Source organism: Pseudopipra pipra, chromosome 1 (genome assembly GCF_036250125.1).
Source record: "Pseudopipra pipra isolate bDixPip1 chromosome 1, bDixPip1.hap1, whole genome shotgun sequence".
Taxonomy (NCBI): domain Eukaryota; kingdom Metazoa; phylum Chordata; class Aves; order Passeriformes; family Pipridae; genus Pseudopipra; species Pseudopipra pipra.
The window spans coordinates 53,895,746-53,914,910 of record NC_087549.1 but is presented as its reverse complement, the minus strand read 5'-3'; the positions used below and the strand labels follow the sequence as shown (position 1 = coordinate 53,914,910).

Sequence of the window (19,165 nt, the reverse complement as noted above, 5' to 3'; positions counted from 1 at the left end):
AAGAATAATTTTTATATAAAACACTAAAAGAAATAAAACATACTTGGTTATTCAAACAAAAAAACTGCATAGTTTCTAGACTAACACTATGAATGTTAAATGCAGCCTTTTGTAAGGATTTGATAATTATACCATAAAACTTGTGGGAACTTGGTATTCACAGTAACTTGAAATGTGAGCTTAACTGTGTTTATGCAAGTTACTCTGGAGGGGCCTTTGGTGGAGGCAGAGTGTAAGACATTTAGCCACTCGATGCCTGGAATATAAGATGACTCATGAACAAAATATACTCTGAATGCCAAGAATACTTAAATTTTAGCATTTCCTTGAAAACAGAACCAAAATTGTCTTTATGATATAACCATTCTGAGCTGAAGTATATTTGTCTTACTGCAGCGAATCTCTTTTAAGACATAAGCAAAATACATATGTATGAAGAGTAAAGTGCTTGTTTAATGTTGTTACCAATGAAACAACCACTGAATATTTGGTTGTTTTCTTGTTGATTTTGTTAAAGAGCACTTAGAAGTACAGGTGAAGTTGGGAGGGTGTTCTTTTCTTAAGATTAGAGCAAAGCATTTGGGTGTTTGATTCATTTATATCTGTTCTAGGCAAACATTTGTTTTTGCTATTGGGGCTGGCAGAGTCCGGTAAAGCTTTGGAGAGAAAATGGTGTTTATTGGTACCTTTCCAAAAGTTTTGAAAATATTTCTAATGTTCTTTGTCTTGCTGGTGATTATTGTGGAATTTCCTTATTTTTTGCCTGACCCAGTCTGCATTTTAGAATACAGGCATTTGAAGCTGCTTTCCACCATGGTTCATTGTGTGTTCTCCGTGGTTTTGTCAGTGTCAATTGTCAGCCCTTCTGCAAGTTGAGTGCTGCTTTCTGCTGTAATAGCTCAGGTTCAGAGTTTGCCTTGAGCAAAGACTTATTGTGAAGGCTTCCACAAACCTGTGCCTCTGTCGGAAAATAAGGGTAGAAGGAAGAAACTGTGCTCACGTTAAAATTCTGTAAGCATTTATGTGTGAAGCTACTACATGTATATGATTTGAAGCAAAGTGTCCCAGCATATTGTAGAAGTGATAGTCAGGTGTTTGAGAGCCTTTTGTTAAATTTGTAAACTAACCTATTGGATAGTGTTGCTAAATTTTGTGGCAATATTATGTGGAGATTCTCAAGTTAGCTGTCAATATCTAACAAAGACTCCATCTTGTGTTGAATATATTTTTATATTCTTTATTGCTACTTTTAGCTTTTTTTTTTTTTTGCTCACAACTATAAGTATTGGTCTTTAGAGAAAGAAAGCTTTTTTTGTTTTCTGTAATTTCAGGTGTGGCAACTCCACATACTTCAGATACCCTGAGAAAATTACAGTGTGACACATAATTAATGGAAAGCTTATCCCAGTAGTTCCTAAAAATTTTGCTAGAATGGTTTGAGTGATTTTTATGAAAAATTATTGGCTTTTTTTTTTTTGGTAGCTAGTCTTAGGAAATCTTGGAAGATTGTGTTGTGGTTACCATAGAACAAGCTGGTTTTCAATTACTGTGCAGAAATGTGTTCGTTGTGTATAACATATAAAATTTTATATTAGTGCCTGAACCTTGAAGTCCAGGGTTTTTTAATTTAAAAGACTAGCTGACTTCCTGGTAACACTTCAAACTGAAGTTAGCTGTTCTTTAAATGTGAATTTTTATCCATCAACAGTTGTGAATCTTTAGCAAGCCAAAACTCTTCTCGTTACAGTCCGAAGTCACTTCATGTAAGTGATAGTTATGATGCATGGCTCAGTGACTGGGAGTTGTTCAAGAAAGGGTGCTACAGATACCCACACAAAGGCAGTGTTTCAGCTGTACAGCTTGACTGCCAAGCACCACTTGAAAGAGCCATTCTGTTTAAGTGAGAAATGTGGGAGGTTTGAAATATTCAAATGGGATTTGACTGTAGGATTAGAGACTGCAAGTTCAGAGACGACCAGCTGGTTCCGGTGCGCTGCAACGGGACTCTTGTAGAAAGATGAAGAGACTAGGTATTTTTAAAATGAGCTGAAGGGATGGAAAATCATGGGATGGACAAAGCCTTCATGCAAGAAAGAAAAAGAATTCTGTGGGTTAGAGCTGAGTGACATGTGCAACAGTGCTGTTTAATCTCTCTTTTAGAAATACTTATTTCAGATTAGTGTATAAGCAGGGTGACACTTGGCCATGTGCTTGAAGCAGTACCTTTTTTTTTTTTTTTTTTATGAAGAGGATGCTAGTGCTTGTTAGAGGATGAGAGTGGGGGGAAAACACCCCTACACAGACAAACCCCACATACCAAATGACAAAAAAGGCATTTTTGCCTTCTTGAGGTGTAAGGGAGGTTTTCATCTGTAATGCTGTCTAACGGTCTTGCGGGAAGGGAGTTATCATTTGCCACTTAAAGACCGTCTGATTCACGAGGAACAACCTTAACCTTTACTTTACCTAATACGTGCATTTAGCTCACCTCTCCAGTTTTCTTTTTCATTTTGTTTCTAAAATGATGAATTATTTTTCTTAGAAATAGAGGAAATTGCTTGAGTGTTATTTCCAGATTTCTCATTAAAAATTTATCTCCTTCATGTTTTTTAAACAAACAGGTCATTTCTGTTGATTTGTGAGTTAACTCGCCACTTAAGAAATAAGGTACAGAGGAGCAGTTGGAAGATCTCAGTCAAAAATGCAAACTCTTGTTTTAATGCTTTGCTTCAGACAAAGGAGAGTCCCAGTGTATTTAAACAATTTAGGCCTTGGTAGTCTTTTTTCCACATGAAATCTTCCTGTGAACTCACTTTCCCAAGATCATAGGTCACACTCTGTTGTCTTTGTTGAGCTCTTAGCCAAAAGACAAAATATTTCTGGAAGATAACTGTGCATTTGAGAGTCACTGGAGTTGTGTTAATATTCACTGTTTTCTGTGAAAATACTGGCAGTCTTGCAGTATCAGGCATTGAAGGCAAAAGACAAAACGGGAGAGTATTTTTGTTACTGTGGTAACCACGAACTGGATTACTTCAGTTTCTCAAAGGAGTTTCGTAAGCTGCCTCTGGTAAGAAGTTGAAATGGACTGAGCAGATGAAGAACAGTAGAGTTTATTTTAATTTTAAGGCTGTGTTTTATTGTTGCTGAAGAAGGAAAAATAACTTTTCTAGAATACATTGATATTTTAAATCTTCCTGTGTTCAAACTCTGTCAAGGTTTAGGTAGGTTTCAGTCTGTGGAAAATTTGATGTAATGGAGAGAAGGTAGAAATAACTGAACAGTTCTAAAATTCCTGAGCTAAAATCAGTGATCAGTTTGTCTCAGAATCACCATGGCAAGGAGTAGCATTTAACAGCAAGTCTGAAGTGAGTTCCATAAAAATATAATCTAGATTTTATGTACATATTCTTACTGTAATTTCAGTACTTGCAGTTAGTCGTTCGTGTTAGGAGAGAAACTGTGTGGTTCTAAAGCAACTGTATGATTTTGGAATCCTCCTTTTTTACTTGAAAAGACTGAATATGTCCTGTGGAAGTCTTGCTAGACATCCTGCTGTATGGGTTGTTACAGGCCTTTTCCATAACGCTTCCCGCTCCTCACAGTAATGTGGTTCATAGAAAGGAGATGTGATACCTGTTGGCATTAAAACTTGCTCTGAGCAAGAGTGGAGAGTGTATACAACGCTGATGTGGACTTTTTTCAGTAGTATTAATTCTAGCTGTCTAATAACTGCTGTCAGCCTTTAAACTGCTCTAATGGTAGAAAAGGAAGGATATTTGGGAGTAATTAGTAAAGCAACCCAAATATATTGGGAGTTTGAGAAGAAGAAAGAAATGCGTATGGTAATAATTGGAAAGGAAGAAACGACCAACTCGGATAAAAAACTGCTTCAGCTTGCACTTTGGTTGTCATCCAACTTCAAGCAAGTTATGGGATGGTTTGTCTAAATGGGAGTTTTAAAATAGAAAATAGCTATTGATTTAGATTGGGGAAACGTGTGCTAACTGAACAAAAGAGGAACACTTCCTAGTTGTATTGTTTTATTTGTTTTCACTTCTAGAGTGGTGAGTCCAGGATGATCTCTCATTTTCATTATACCACATGGCCAGACTTCGGAGTTCCTGAATCCCCGGCTTCATTCCTGAACTTCCTGTTTAAAGTCAGAGAGTCTGGTTCACTGAGTCCTGAACACGGGCCTGCAGTAGTTCACTGCAGTGCAGGGATAGGACGTTCCGGCACGTTTTCATTAGTAGACACTTGTCTGGTTCTGGTAAGTGTTTGCTTATTCGCTCTGTCACCTCTTCCCTTCTCCTGACACCCTGCCTCCATTCCCAATGTGGGCTTTTTGGTCAGAAGGCTTTAAAAACATTGAAGTTAATGACATGCCAGTGGAAACTTTAATTAAGACATCATGCTTTCTTTTTCTTCACATATTTTGATGGTTTAAAAACACAGCTCTTGAAATGCATTTACAAATCCATCTTCAAGTACATTACATATTTTCAAAGCTTCCTGGAAAGTAAATAGTAAGCATTCTTTCCCTTTTATATAAGATGTGCTTAGAAAAGGTTGAGGACTGATTGGTTCTTTTAATGTAAGTTTAAAGTTAAGCTTGTGAATATATATGGAGATAATTAAATCTATAAGTCTTTTTCTCCAAACATAGAATATCTCACAAGTCTGACAGGCCCCTTTTCTTAAGAGTGCAGAAAATTGTTACCTGAACTAGCATGAGAATTCGGGCACGTCCCTGGATCTCCTGCAGTATGTAATGAAGAGTGGTGCAGAATTTCCCTTGCTGTGCAGCCCCCTGGGAGGTGGGGCTTGGCAGCCAGTTGCAGTGTCGCATGGATGTATAGATTTCTATGTTTACTCAGTGAGGTACATCATCAAAATTGCTCATGACATGAGTGAACTTTAAATGTTAAATAATATTTAAAATCGCTTTAGAATTTTGTTGGATTTTGAAGTCCAGGCACAGACTTTTTATTTGTCTGTGCTTGGCAATAGTGAAAAGGACAGCACAGGGTTAGGTGAAATAGGATTTCATTTAAGTGACAAGAGACTTGTCTTTTGGTTTGGTTAGATCCTTTCAACTTATTTTTTGGTTTTTTTCTTCAGTTTTTCTTTTTTGATGCATTTTTGAAAACGGGTATATTTTGATGCAAATATACTTTAATATTAGATGATTTATAGTGAACATTGTAAGAAGTGCAGATATATGTTTAAAAACACTCCATGAATGTAATGTAGGGACAAGTGTGTGCATTGCTTGGATTAGGGATTCTGCTTTAAATAAGGAAACTTCTGCCACATTCAGTCTGTCTAAATTGCTGTTCCATTCAGGAGCAGCAGGAAATACTGTTTTACGGTTCTGATTCTTATAGTCTTATTTCAAAGTTTCAATACATGCCTGAATAAAATCACGCATAATTAAATTTCTTAAGTTTAAAACTTGATATTAGAGTACTAATTTATTTGGTTAATACAGGATCATCGATTTTTTTCATAGTAAGTTTTCATTAGATGGTTTGCATTTTATCTGTAAAAACAAAATAGAAATCATTTGAGTGGTTAATTTTCTATATAACCAATATAAGCATAATATGAAGAAATTAATTTTTAGATTGAATTTTATGACTTTCACTTGCACTTGTTTTTACATACCACTGATACTTTCAATGTAACTTTCTTTACAGATGGAAAAAAAGGACCCATTTTCTGTAGATATTAAGAAGGTATTACTGGATATGAGAAAATATCGAATGGGACTTATTCAGACTCCTGATCAACTAAGATTTTCATATATGGCTGTAATAGAAGGAGCAAAATTTATAATGGGGGATTCAACTATACAGGTAAACGTATAGCTCTATGTATTTAAACAGCTGACTGCAACAGTAGTAAAAAATGAGCTCCGAATTATTTTAAAACATGTAACTTTGTGGAATTTAAATAATTAGTCATTTTCAATAGATGCCTAGGGAGGTATCAGAGGATATCTGTTCAGTGCCTTCTATGAACTAAATTTATAATCCTATGTATATGTCCCCTTTTCAATAAAATATAAAAATAATTTGTCTGTACAAATGTTTAGAAAAAGAAGGTTCAATCTGTATCTTCAATACTAAAAAGCAAAAGTAATGACCAGTACTGCTTCGAAGATAGTAAGGATCTTTTTTAGAATTTCTTGATCCTTGCTATGTATTTTCCCAACAGAAAAGTTGCCTGATGCCACAGATAACGTTTATTACTAAAGTTGCTGTGTTTTTTCATGTCCCTTAAAATCTGTGTTATATTTAGTAGAATCTAGCCAAATATAATGAATTTTAGGGCAAAAAAAAATTACCTATCTCACTGTTTCATCAGAGTGGCTTGCAGGCGTAACAGTAGCTACAGTGATGTTAAGTGACTGGAGCTGGGAGCAAGGGAGGACTGGGAGGAGAGGCTTCAAAGCAGACTTAATTCTGCTTTCATATGCTGGGGCTCTTTTATTTTGTTGATTTCTTAAAATCATGAATAGAGCAGATAAGCTAAAACACGTTTTCTCTCCTCTGTGGTTCTGGTAGTTGTCTAATTCTTCTCTTTAACAAATGTTTCTTGACTTGCTAGAAATAATTTTGCACAACTGCTAATCAACACCTGGGACAGTGTTCTGCTAGTCTTGACACCTGTGCCATATGCCCAGAAGACTTCATGATTCATCCTAACAGCAGTTTAGTGTCTTTATTTTCTGGAAGCTGTTTCTGGTGGTATGAGGTATTGTCTCCAGTAGTATTTTTCTGCTTTGTTTTTTACAAAGCCATGGTCCACACTGTGAGCAGGTCAGGTTCCCACACTTAGCCATCTAGATCACAGGATTTCTCATTTCTGGATACAAGGGAGCAGTCAGGTTCAAGTGTGTTATTTCTTCATAGTAAGAGAATGCCTAAGAAGGCACACTTCTCATTTGTTCTCTTTTTCTTGTTATGACCGTTCAGATGATCTTTCTTAAACCAGTGTTTCCTGCATTGCAGGCATTTGTCCTGATGTTTTTCTCTTTAGGCCTCAGGGTCACGTGCAGAAAATCAATTGGCTGTACTTAAAAGGAGTGTTTCTCCTTTCAAGGTCAGATAGGCTGCTTTTTTGACCCTGAATGGAACAGTTGTACTCTCCAGAGCGTGAGAGGTATTCACTTCTGTCTGCTAATAATGGGGAGGGCATGAAGTTATTGACTGCTTCTCTGTTATAACATTAGCCAAATGTTCATCTCTGACATAGCCATGGGTTTTGGAAGTCAGTATGCAAACACAACCTTAACTTGCTGCCAGCTAGTGGCTGCAACTGCAACATGCATGCAGTTTGTCTGCTTAAGGTTGTACAGTATTTAATTGGTCCTGCCATTCACACAGTCTTGTCATACATATTTAAACTTGGAATTACCAGCCATTTCAGCAATTGTTATTACATGTTTAGAATAGAATTCTTGGTGAGAAATTCCTTCTGTATGACAAGAGCAGTAAAGTTGTCTCTGATTTCAGTTTTTGCTGTGTGGCTTTATCACTACAGGTGTAATCAGTATTTGTCTTAGGCAGCAAGTCTGTTGTGGACACAAATATGTCTTCCAAAAGGCCTTTTTCTGTGACAGTAAGGAGGAGCTGCTAAGTGGATTTCCATTTGTCAGTGGCTGCTTCTTTTTGTTTGTATGTTTGTTTAAGACAAAACAAAGAAAACCTCTGAGAATTAAGTATTTTTTGGGTCAAGACTAGTCCCTTTGTGAATTTCAGATCTGTACTGGAAGCTTCTTTGCAATGGAGAAGTCAGTTCATTGTTAAAACTCATTCTGCCAGCAGTCCATTTATAAGTGGCTGGCTTTTCTATATCACTGTCTGAGTTTGATATTTAGTTTAAACCATCAGTCTTGAATTCGTGCCGCAGACAGGAATCTGTCACTTAGATTTGAGAAGAGTCAGTTTTCAGTTCATCCTCCCTATCATAGACTTTTAAAAGGAACTGATTTTTTTTCTACAAGGTATTCTGTGTCTTTATAGGCACTGAATGATTTGTGTGAGAAAAGAAATGGTGGGTTTTTAGGGAGAATTCTTTTCCTTCCTGTGAACTTTCTAGGGTTTTTTTCTGCATGAAGTTCTATTGCCACAAGTCCTTCAGACTGTTCATCATTAGAACAGTTACTCATTAGGACAGAGATCTAGCAAACCAGGTTTACTTCCAATTTTTTTTTCCATCTTGGTTTAAATTACTTCTCAAAACAAGGTGAATAACTGTTTTATGATGCAGTAGATCTCTGGGCTAATGGGTCACTATGTGAAATAGTAGTTTGCAACTGGCATAAATAAATCTAGTGAAATTTTCCCAGTTCTCTCTTTTTAGGCAGTTCTTGCATGCAAGTCCTATTATATTTTGAAGCCATGAAAGGTAAGAGCACAGTGTAGGCCTGTAGTGAGTAGAAGGAAATGGAAAGTGCTGGACAGTGCTGGGTGACAAAAGACAGGTTGCTTCCTAGTTGTGGAGCTACTGTGGACAATGCAAACCCTAAAGTTAGTGGCCTCATGCCACCTTAGTAGCATCATCCCGGAGAAACAGAAAAAAGGATCATTGATCATTGTTGGAGAAGATCTTCCCCTAACCTTATTTCTTCATCTAGCAGGTTTTTTTCTTGATCTGATAGTTCCTTTTAATCTACTTTTGTGACTGTTCTTTTGGAAGACAACTTGAGCAAGGGTTGTCTTTAGTGTTAGGGGACTGTTTGAAATATGTTCTCCTTGTTTGCAGAAACGGTGGAAGGAGCTCTCTAAGGAGGACCAAGCGCCACATTCCGAGCAGTCTCCTCCGCACCCAACTAAAATAACCACAGAGAAGTACAATGGGAACAGCATAGGCCTGGAGAACAAAGATCAGATGGAGAAAGTAAACACTGACCTGTCCACTAAAGTTCAAGATATCACAGATGGGAACACTGAAAGGTAGGCAAGATAAAGAAAACATTTAGAAGGCAGATACACTCTCTCGAAAGGCTTATTTCTTGTTATAAGAAAATTTCAAGATCTTTCTTCAGTAGAGAGGAAGGAATGGTGGTGTTTGACTGTCTTATTTAATTATTTTAAAAATACAACCTCAGTTGTTCCTTGTGATAGAGTTTTACTGTTGAAAGGTCAAGAGAAGAAAATGTCTCTGATTGAAGCACCTAAACCTCATGCTTGAAAGCATTTTCCTGCAGACTGTCAGTGAACTCCATTATGCAGTGTGAATTAGGTCCTAAAATTGCCAAAAATAATTTGATACTGATTTTTAAATACAGTGCTAACTTCTGATTTAAAAAAATCCATGTTATCTCAGAAACACAAAGGCTTGATCACCTACCACTTTCTGTGTAGCGGTTGAAATTGTATCATTGGAGCCATGTTACCCTCTGTTCATGTTAAATCTACCACTGTGAGTAGCTTTCTGTGGTTTAGCTGTCATGTAAATTTGTCTTTCTCCTTCAAGTGTCTCTTCCTCACAAGTACAAATATCTCAGCTGGGAGGCACTGTGTCACTTGGGCCTGCCCCCGTGGGGGTCACCAAATGGTGATCCATAACCAGAGATCCAGAAACCAGTCAGGGTTGTGCTGACCTGAGCCGTGCGGTGCACGGGAGGAGGCGGTGTCTGTCCCAAAGGGCTGCAGCCTGGGACAAAACACAGCAGTTCAGTGTGGATAGGCTGGAATTCTGAAATAACTTCTGGTTCACTAAATGCCCTGGTGGGTTTGTCTTTCCATGTCTTCATGAGTGTTTTTGAGAGGGAATGAGAGCAGTTCTGTAGATGTTTGAAGGAACCTCTCACAAGTGGGGTGGGGTGTGGGTGTGTGTGTTGTGGTTGTGTGCTAAGGAGTTGGACAATCAAAATGGGTTTTTGTGTCGTAGTCATGGCTGTCTTAGAGACTGTGAGGGTACTTTTGGAGACAAGACTTACAAGGTGGCCCTGACAGTGTAACAACACACAGAACTGGGTTTTCAGTCTGTGTCCTTTATCAAGATCTGGTTCACAGCCGGAGATGGGTTATTATTAAACCTACATGCAGTTGTGAGTAGGTTTGGATCAGTGTATCATTGATGCTGGTATGAACTCTGCAGTGGAGGGACCCATGTACATACTATGAACGTTTGCACGTAGTATATCTGACATTGCATACAAAACCAGCCTCCATGAAAACATCTCTGCCACCAAATGGGGCACAGACAAGGGTGAAAGACTAAGCTCAGATAATTTAGCTGACTCCATCTGTTCTTTGTTGAACAACGTAGGTCAAGTGCCATGTACATCTTTACATCTGTCATTTACTTACTTCATGGGGCTTCACTGATCTGAAACTCTCCACATCAAGGTGGTTAAAACATCATAAAAGATTGCTTGGCTTGAATTATATATACTGCTGCTTTATGCTAATAGTGGATTAACAATAGGGAGTGTGTTGGAAAGAGGTTTGCTTTAATATTGTAATAGCCTCTTTTTCTGTTCTACAGTGTAAGATTTATCTTTTTTTTTCTCTTTCAGTTCTGTCCGAAAACGACTGCGGGAGGATAGAAAAGCAAACACAGCACAGAAGCTGCAGCAGATGAAGCAGAAGCTAAATGAGACTGAAAGAAAAAGAAAAAGGTGGTTATATTGGAAACCTATTCTCACTAAGATTGGGTTTGGTACACTGATTTTAGTTGGTGCTTATTCTTTCTGGAAAATGTATTTTCAAGAACATTCCCTGTAAGTAAACAGTAAGCGTGACTGCTCCGACAGCTAATTTTGCTGCAAGTTAATGACTAGGGGTGTGACTTTAAGCAGTAAACTCCTTACTCCTGGAATGGGTACAGACTGTTACATACAGTAGAGAAGTGATGTAAACTTGATCCCATGTCGACATCTCAGGACTTTCCACTGCAGGTACTTACAAAAATGAACTGCTGCCCCCCAACAGAGTTGATGGTTTTTGTTTATATGAACAGGTGCAAACTTGCTGCAACTGTTTATACACTTTTTAAGATGGTATTCTACCAGATCTTAAACAAAGCTGAACCATGGAGGTTTAGCTACTGAAGGCTGTCTGGATTTAAATTTACATGCCTGACGTAAGCAATAAACAATGTTGTATCATTTACATTATTAATGCAAAGAAGTTATCCTTAAATATGTGTAATGTACTAGTGACATGAACTTAAACATTTTATATTCTTACAACCTAGGATAAATATATTTTATAATTGCATATTTAATCTTTTTGTAGTTCACTGTACTTTTAAAAGCTCAGTTTGTACAAATTTCCGACCAAAAGAATTTCATTTTGAAACTAAATGTAATTATAATTTGTGCATGAAAAGAACAGTGCAACCATTCCCCATATTTTGTCTCTCCAGTTTGAAATGAGCAGCTAGGGGTCTGATGAAGCACTTGCCAATTTCGACTCTGTTAATTTGCATTCCTTATTTATTTTTTGTAGTTTTCATTATTTAAGTAAGGCATAGAAATTCAATTTTTTTTAAGACTTCTGAGAACTTAGTCCCCACTGAGAATCATAGTGTTGATTAATGTATTCAGACTTCAGCTACTGTTTGAAGGCCAACATTTCAAGTTCTGACATTCCATTAAATGTGAGACATAATGTTTTGTTTGTCTATAGATTTTAATTGCTAGAAAGAATAAAATTCACTCATCAGTGATAAGTGTAGAAAGCACATTCAAAGGAAACTATAGTTGGACTTCCAAGGGTGGCTTTAATAGGAAAGAAATGTTGGTAGTGTTCTGCCATACCCAGTTTGTTTGCCTGTATGAGCCACTTTGGTGGCTTCACAAAGTCTAGAACTGCTTTTCAGTTTCTCCAGCACTGTATTAGAGACATGATGGTAAAACACTTGATGACTAATATTTTGGGAATAGCTGTGCTACAGCCCCTTTAAAATTATCGAGCACTCCCGTTCCTTGGGCAATAACACTTTCTAAATAGTAATTCTACACAAATCAATTTCTGCGCTTTAAATTACCTTGCAGTACAGATGGTATGTGGCTGTATGTAGCTTGTTGTTCCAGTTGAGACCTAATAATTTGTAGGATTGGATTGTACTTTGAAATATGGATTTTATTTATTCAAGCATTGCCTTGTTGGGTGACTTCAGAGAAGTCATGTTTTCTCCTTCTGTTTTCTTAAGCTTGGTTATTTTCTGTTGGGTGTGGGGTTTTGGGAATTTTCTTTCCCCCCCTCCCATTTTGTAAAGTGCTTCCTGGATTTATTGCTGAAAAATACTAAAAGAGCTGGATGGTTACTTTGTTCCTTATTCAAAGGAATTAACTTGAAAGTTTTTCAGAACATCCAAACTTGGTAATAACATAAGAGGCATGGAGCCCAGTTACTTTGACATTTACTACACAAAGCTAAGTACAGTTTACCCTTTGAAATTCTCATTTCGCAATAGCCAATACTGTTTTGGACCACACTATTTATATAGTGTTTATATAGTAAACAAATGCTAAAGGGTCCAGATCAGGAAAACAAGTGCAGTTTCATACAGTTCTCAATTTGGGAACTTGTGCTTCAGTAGAACAAGACAATTTGTTCTGCGGCATTGACCAAGTGAGCAGCCCTAATAGCTAAATGACTTGCTGACTGCTTTGACACAGTGTAGGCAGGCAGCTCATATATTTCAAGGTGTTTCACCATTTTTACAACCACAGTAACTTTTAGCCAACAAGACTGTCAGAAGATTTTTTTTCTTTCTTTAAATTGAGAAGACAGGTGTTTCAGTATCAGCTGTAACTGTTAGCAGGTGTAAATGTATGTGCCTTATAAATATATTTTGGTTATGGAAAAACACATGGAATGTAATTAAATGCTTTTGTAACAGAAATATTCCAGATTTTATTCTAAATACTTAAAAGCAGCTAAGGAAAAAGTGCAGGCGAAACCTTCACTGATACCACACTGTCATTTATTTCCCTTCTCTTGGCATGAGAAGGGTTTCCTGGGTGACCAGTATTCTACAGGCACTGAGCTCTAACTGCAACTTGTCAAGTTGTCACTGGAGTTGTTTCCCGATTCCATCTTCCAAATTCTGGCTTTTCAGTTTTGTTGATCCTCAGCAAACATTCCTCATTCAGGGTGGAACAGGGCAGGAGGTGGCCATCTTGCATCTCCTCACACTCTCTTACCTTCTTGATGCAATAAAGCAGGACTTGCACATTCAGCAGTTGTTCTGTAAAAGTTTAGTTTGGTTCTGTGATTGCAAGTACCTTGGGAGTCTTAACTGTTAATAGTTTAAGGAAGATGAACCGATAAAAGTCCTGGATAAAACTATTTTGAACAGTGAATTGTTCATGGCAGTATGAGAATAGGAAGGACAAGCAAACAACAGGTTCCTTAGTACACTCCAGGAAATAATTTGGATAAAAGTCTTCCTCCTGGTCCATCACTAATCCTTATACCCCAAAATCTGGCGGAGGCTTGTTGCTACTGCACACTAAGCCCTTGTGATACTTTGTAATTCTGTGGGATTTAAATTTGCAGCAGTTTTGCACAAGTTGGACGTTAAATAGGAACAACTATGGGCCAAACTGAAGAACTGCTGATCCCAGGCACCCCTATGATAGGAAATACTTAAAGGATGAAATTGGAAGGACGTGCCTTCTAACCCCTCTCCTGCCTCCCTCCACCCTGTTTTCTGGCAAGCTGCTGGCTGGTCCTGTGCTACTTCTAAAACGTTGTTGGGCTTGGTTCAAAGGGTTACTGTGTTTGGTTTTCCTGTCTATTCTGGAAATGCATCAGTCAAAATTTTTGATGCGCAGTGGGCATCTCTGAATTTGATAAAACAATGTTTGACTCTCAGATGAACACTCATGTACAAATTATGCACATTTTCATTAAAAAAATTCCTAGCAAACATTTGGATCTCCATTGCAAGGAGTTTGCAAAGTTGGAATTAGTTCTTTAGGTTTCCTGTTTATGTTCTTGGTGCAGGGACAGTCCACTTAGAGTGACGGTACATCTGTATTTTCCTTGAAATGTATTAAGTAAAATAATTTAATTCAGTGTGAAATAGCAATTTAAAAAAACCTATGGATTTATTTTATGGAAGTGAGATGTTGCAAGTGGAACTTAGCTTATTCTGTTAAACCTCGAGTAAAATGGTTTACTGACATCAGTTTATATCCCCCTGAAAAGGGAAGAGGTATAAATGTGTATGCATGTATGTGTGACTGGATCGTGCAGGCAATTAAAAAGCCTGGCTAGCTTTATGTTTAATGAATGTAAACCAAATTATTTAGTTTGCTGTTTGGCATTATAGTAAAACCTGAGACACTTGAGGACTGCACGAGAAAGTATATTAATGGTTACAAAAGAGGAAATCTTCTGCATGGCCGAGTGGCTTAAGCCAGAGGATGGTATTTGCAAAGTTGACATAACACACAGTAGTCTTCCTGGGCTTTTTTGTTTGCCCCTGAAGTTTTAAGTCAGTCTTTCATTTTTATGTACGAAAAATAAATGTGTTCAAAATTGCATCTCTGTCTGAGTCTTTATTTAAATTGGAAGGATAAATACTTGGAAGCCCTTTTTCAGTGTGTCATAACTGATCGAGTAAAGCTGCATCAAGTAAATCAGTGTAGTGCTCGCAGAACTCAGACTTGTTTTACTTGTAGTAGCTTGGGGGTGTGGTGCCGTGAACACCAAGGTGTCTTTCTGTGTTCCTCGGAGTAGACACTTACCTTGCCTAAGAGCAGAATGTACAGTGCTGGGATGTCTTCCTCACTACGGGAAACCTTTGCCTGCAAACGGTTGTTTCTGTGCCGCTGTGCCAGGGGTGGCCTACAAAGCCACGAGAGGTGGTGTGTTTTGAGATGCAGCCTGCCATAGTCCCACTGAGGCCCAAGGAGACTTCTGCAGTGTTTGGGGTTAAATGTGTGAGGAAGGGGTTTGTTGGACTGAGACCTGTACTTGGAAATCCCCAGCAAGGATGTGCCTTATACTGTAAACGTGGAAATACCTTCTGGAAAAGCAACAGCTTTCCAAGAGTACTTGCTCTGAGGCAGTAGTTGCTCCAGGGAATGCATGAGAAGCTGTTTGGTATTGACAGTGGGCTGCAAACCCGCTGTCGGTTCTTAGTTCTTTTTTGTTGTTGTTGTTTTTTTTTCCCCGTACTCTGTACTGAATCGGTGACTTTCTTTTGGTTGTATGTCGCAGGCCGAGACTGACTGACACCTAAGCCTTCAAGACTTGTGAATATTCTGCAGCTATAAACTGCAAATTATTGACATGCAAAGCAAGACATGAGCCCCCTCTTCGGGAACAAAAAGTGAGGTCTGTTAAGTACCAAGAAGACCTCAGTTATCTGTTTACAGCGTAAACTGCACCGAGGGGATGAAGACCACCAGCAGCGTGTGCTACTTTGCAAAACGAAATAATTTGCCATCTTGTGTTTTTTATAATGCCTGTATTAATGTAGAAAGATGTAAAAGAAATAAATTAGGAAATATTTTGTTTTGTACTGCCATTCTTATTGTATTTTTATACTTTTTGGCAGCATTAAATATTTTTTTAAATTGACAATATGCTGTTGTGTGCACGTTATGTTAGGGAGAAACCGTTAAGAGCCTGTTTTGTGGAAAAAGAAGCCTTTTGCCTTAAGGTTTCCTGATACCTGTCTTAACTGGAAAATGGCAAAATTATTAGAAAGTGCTTAAGAATATTTCCATTAATGCTAAGTATTGTAGTTTGATTTAGGAGGAACTCTTGCACATTTCTTTTGTAATACACCACTAAGATTATTATTTTATTAATCTGACCAGTTGGTTTGGTAATCCTTCTTATGTTTGCTATAAAATATGCACAAGATGTTCAGAGTAACTTTGTGAAGGGGAAAGTGTTTTGTTGGTGATGCTTTAAAGGGCAGACAGATGTGAAATCTGACCTCTCATGACCCACGGTCCTGTGTAACAGGAGCTCAGGGCCAGGTGCAAAGCGCACAAAGTCAATGGTGTCTGTAATTAAACGGGTTTTGGATTGTGCCATCGCCATGTGTTGTATGTACAGTATTTTCCTTCACGTATCCCACCTTCTGTCAGCGTTCTCCCTGATAAAGTCAGGATGGATTGGAAAGGGGTAAACCGGAGTGTTGCTTAAAGGAGTTCTTCCAACAGGGTCAGCAGTGTTTCCAGCCCTGTGCCTTCTGTAACAGAGCTGACCTCAGTTCTGCACTTGACAGTTTCAGATAAACCTTAACTCACAAAAAACATATACAGTTACTATGACTGTCTGAACTGGCATGTGGTGGGGTTTTATATGTGATTTGCACTGTGCATATTTCTGTAACAGGTTTTTGTAAAAATCATACAGTTACTGAAAGTAAATCGTGGAAGAGGGGGGAAATCTAGGCCAACTAAAGCAAGTTTTGCTAAAATAAGCAGCAGCCTGAAATCTTAGCAGAACTTGGTTTCAAGACCCATGCATGAAAGCAATTATATTGAGTTGTGTTTAACTTGAAGGGGAAGCTGAATCAGGGGAGTAGTTAATGCAATTACTTGAGCTAAAGACAGGCTTGACACCATCCTCAAATAGTCTGAATTGCCAGAGTCTGGTTTGTCCAAATATTTTTGTTTCTTTAGGTGATTAGCATTGTTCTGAGCGTGTGTTGGAGGAGAGAACATTGTGACTTGATTCAGCTTTCATTTTCAAGTTGGTGCAGCTGTGAGACCAGGAGCGTTTATAACAAGAGATGAAGCTCTGCCAAAACCACTGCAATAAACCCTGTTATTGTTTCATACAGGAACAGAGCCTGTTTATATTGCTTGGAATGTCTTTGGATAAGGCTTGCAGCTGTTCATGCCTTTTACCTTGGGCTGTGGTTTAGGTTTTCATTATTTTTCCCCTCTTGGAGGTGTGAGTAAGCATGCAGTGCATGACTACTGGAAACATGCATGTGCTTCATTATTTTACCTGCTGCTATTAGAGCTATCATATATGCAACTAGTTTATCTTGTGGGGCATAGAGGGCTGAATAATGCTTATCAAAATGCTGACTTGCCCTTAGTTTCTAAATGGTTTTCAGCTACTGAGCTGATGGATCAAATTTGATGTCAGGCCAACTCGATGAATCAGCAAAGGGCATCAAGATATAGCAGATCCTAAACCAGGGCTTTGTCAGGTTTGATTGAGGGCTGCCTTGTGACAGAAGTCTTGGCTTACTGGCCCAGGAACTTCTGCCCCATGCATTTGTTTTACACAAGCCGCAATTCTTGACCACTGTTGGGACAATGTTTTTAAACAGGTGAAGGAAGGGGAGAGGCTGCCTTTGGAGGAAAGGGACAAGTGAATGTCTAATTGCAGCCTTTAAAGAAATGGGGTTAGAAGAATCAGACTTGTAGATGGCATTTTTTTCCAAATGAAAAAGCTGTGATTTACTGGCACCCAGTTTTTATTCCATGTTCAAGAGCAATGTTGCAGAGGTGTCTTTATTTTTCGTAGTCCTCTTAACAGCAGGACAAAGCCGCGGCCCTGTTCTGCAGGCAGGCTTCCGTGTGTGCAGAGAGTGGGCTCGCCCTTCCCGGGGCTCTGGAGGCGGGAAGGGCTCTGGCCAGCCAAGGGTAGCCGCTGCCCGTCCTGCAGCGGCATCTGGTGGCCGCCTGTGTCCTTGTCTCTCCTCATAAACGTCGAACTGTCCTATACCTTTTCCACAGGGAACAGGAAAGCCTTGAGGATTTTCTCTTTTAGAGAGTACTCCCAGTACCGAGTGCTCTCCTTTTCCCTTCTCGAGGTTTCATTCGGCTCTGCTTCTTGAGGAGGTACTGAACATCTGTGGCTCACTTAAGAAAAATACTGTGGAGCAAACGACACCCCATTCATCGCTTCTGTCTGGTCCTTCAGTCCAAGAGACTTGATCTGCCCCCTGCTCTATATACACCCTGTAGGCACTTTTTAAAGGCTACAAGGAATCCTTTAGCCCTTAACAATACTCAGCCCTGTCTTTTTTCTCCTCCACTCCAAGGAATCGCTCTTAGGGCACAGGTATAAAAGTATGAAAAGATTTATCACCCTTATCAAGTCTTTCCAGTTGGTCATTCTAGTTAACATCTATTTTAACGTAGATCCAAAGTTCAGAACTAATAGGAATCGGAGTGCAGGACTGGAATGCAGTTAGCTATACACCCATGAGGCTGGAAATTAGGGATGAGAGGGGAAGAAGAGGGAGAAGAAAAATAGAGCCTGAGAGTCAGTCTTCACCTGTCCAGCATGGAGCCCACCTTGAACCTCGCCTCAGACCAGTGGCCAATGCTGGTGCTTGGCAAGAGCTCCTGCAGTGCAGGACACAGGTGACCTGGAGTTTCTGTGTGACAGACAATTACACATCCATTGCTTTCTGCACGGAAGCTGCTGTCACACAGCAGCTGGCCTGTGCCTCCCAGCACAAGTGTTGGGAATAAAGAGGGAAGTGACTGTGCTCCTTTCTCCCTTCTGCCTCACGGCAATTTATGCACTTGGCTCAGTTTGAATGTGGTTAGTTTTTCCAACTAGTTTTAGACTTACCAGACTTGCCTTGTGCTACACATGGCCTTTTGTCTGTATTCCTGGACTGCTTCTGCATTTTGACTTGCCAGCTTATTAGTCTGGATACCTGTGGGAACTCCTAAAAATATATTTTGGTTATATATTTTCAATACTTTTCACAACGCTTTTCAACACTAAATCATGGATGTGAGATGGTCAGTTCAAGAGTTGCTTTTAAATAAGCTGATGTGACCAAGCACTTCCAAAAGATCAATATTGAACATATAACCTAATACAACAAAACAAGTACCATGAAAAACATCAAACACGTGAATTGCACATCACACAACCGCTGTCTCAGACTAAGCTTATAAAACACACAGATACCAGACTGCCTGCTCTCAGGGCACTGTTATCCAATTCCTTTATGTCTCAGAGCACTGTATTCATGTTCAAATCAGTCTAAGAAGGCTCATCGACCTAGAAAGCTGTAGTTTTAGCATCTCAGCAGCCCCTGGAAGTGCAAGAGAAGCCTGGAAAAGGGAAGGCTGAGGCGTGACCTACTTGCGGCCTTCCAGTACTCAAAGAGAGCCTACAAGAAAGATGGAGAGGGATTTTTCACAAGGGCATGTAGTGACAGAACAAGAGGGAATGGCCTTAAACTG

At 38.9% G+C, this 19,165-nt stretch overlaps 1 protein-coding gene across 2 annotated transcripts in view; it reads left to right on the top strand.

The window, feature by feature from the left end:
* The window catches only part of PTPN2 (protein tyrosine phosphatase non-receptor type 2), a 29,248-nt gene extending 13,682 nt beyond the window's left edge, over positions 1–15,566 (top strand). Inside the window, exons 6-10 of one of the 2 annotated variants that reach the window (XM_064657190.1) lie at positions 4,064–4,273; positions 5,703–5,861; positions 8,776–8,966; positions 10,538–10,639; positions 15,201–15,566. In XM_064657190.1, coding sequence (XP_064513260.1) covers positions 4,064–4,273; positions 5,703–5,861; positions 8,776–8,966; positions 10,538–10,639; positions 15,201–15,222 — 684 coding nt within the window. In that variant the 3' untranslated portion in view covers positions 15,223–15,566. Of the gene's footprint in view, positions 1–4,063; positions 4,274–5,702; positions 5,862–8,775; positions 8,967–10,537; positions 14,520–15,200 lie in introns of those variants that run through there. The other variant, XM_064657182.1, reaches the window with a different exon arrangement.
* The last annotated feature ends 3,599 nt before the right edge of the window (positions 15,567–19,165 follow it).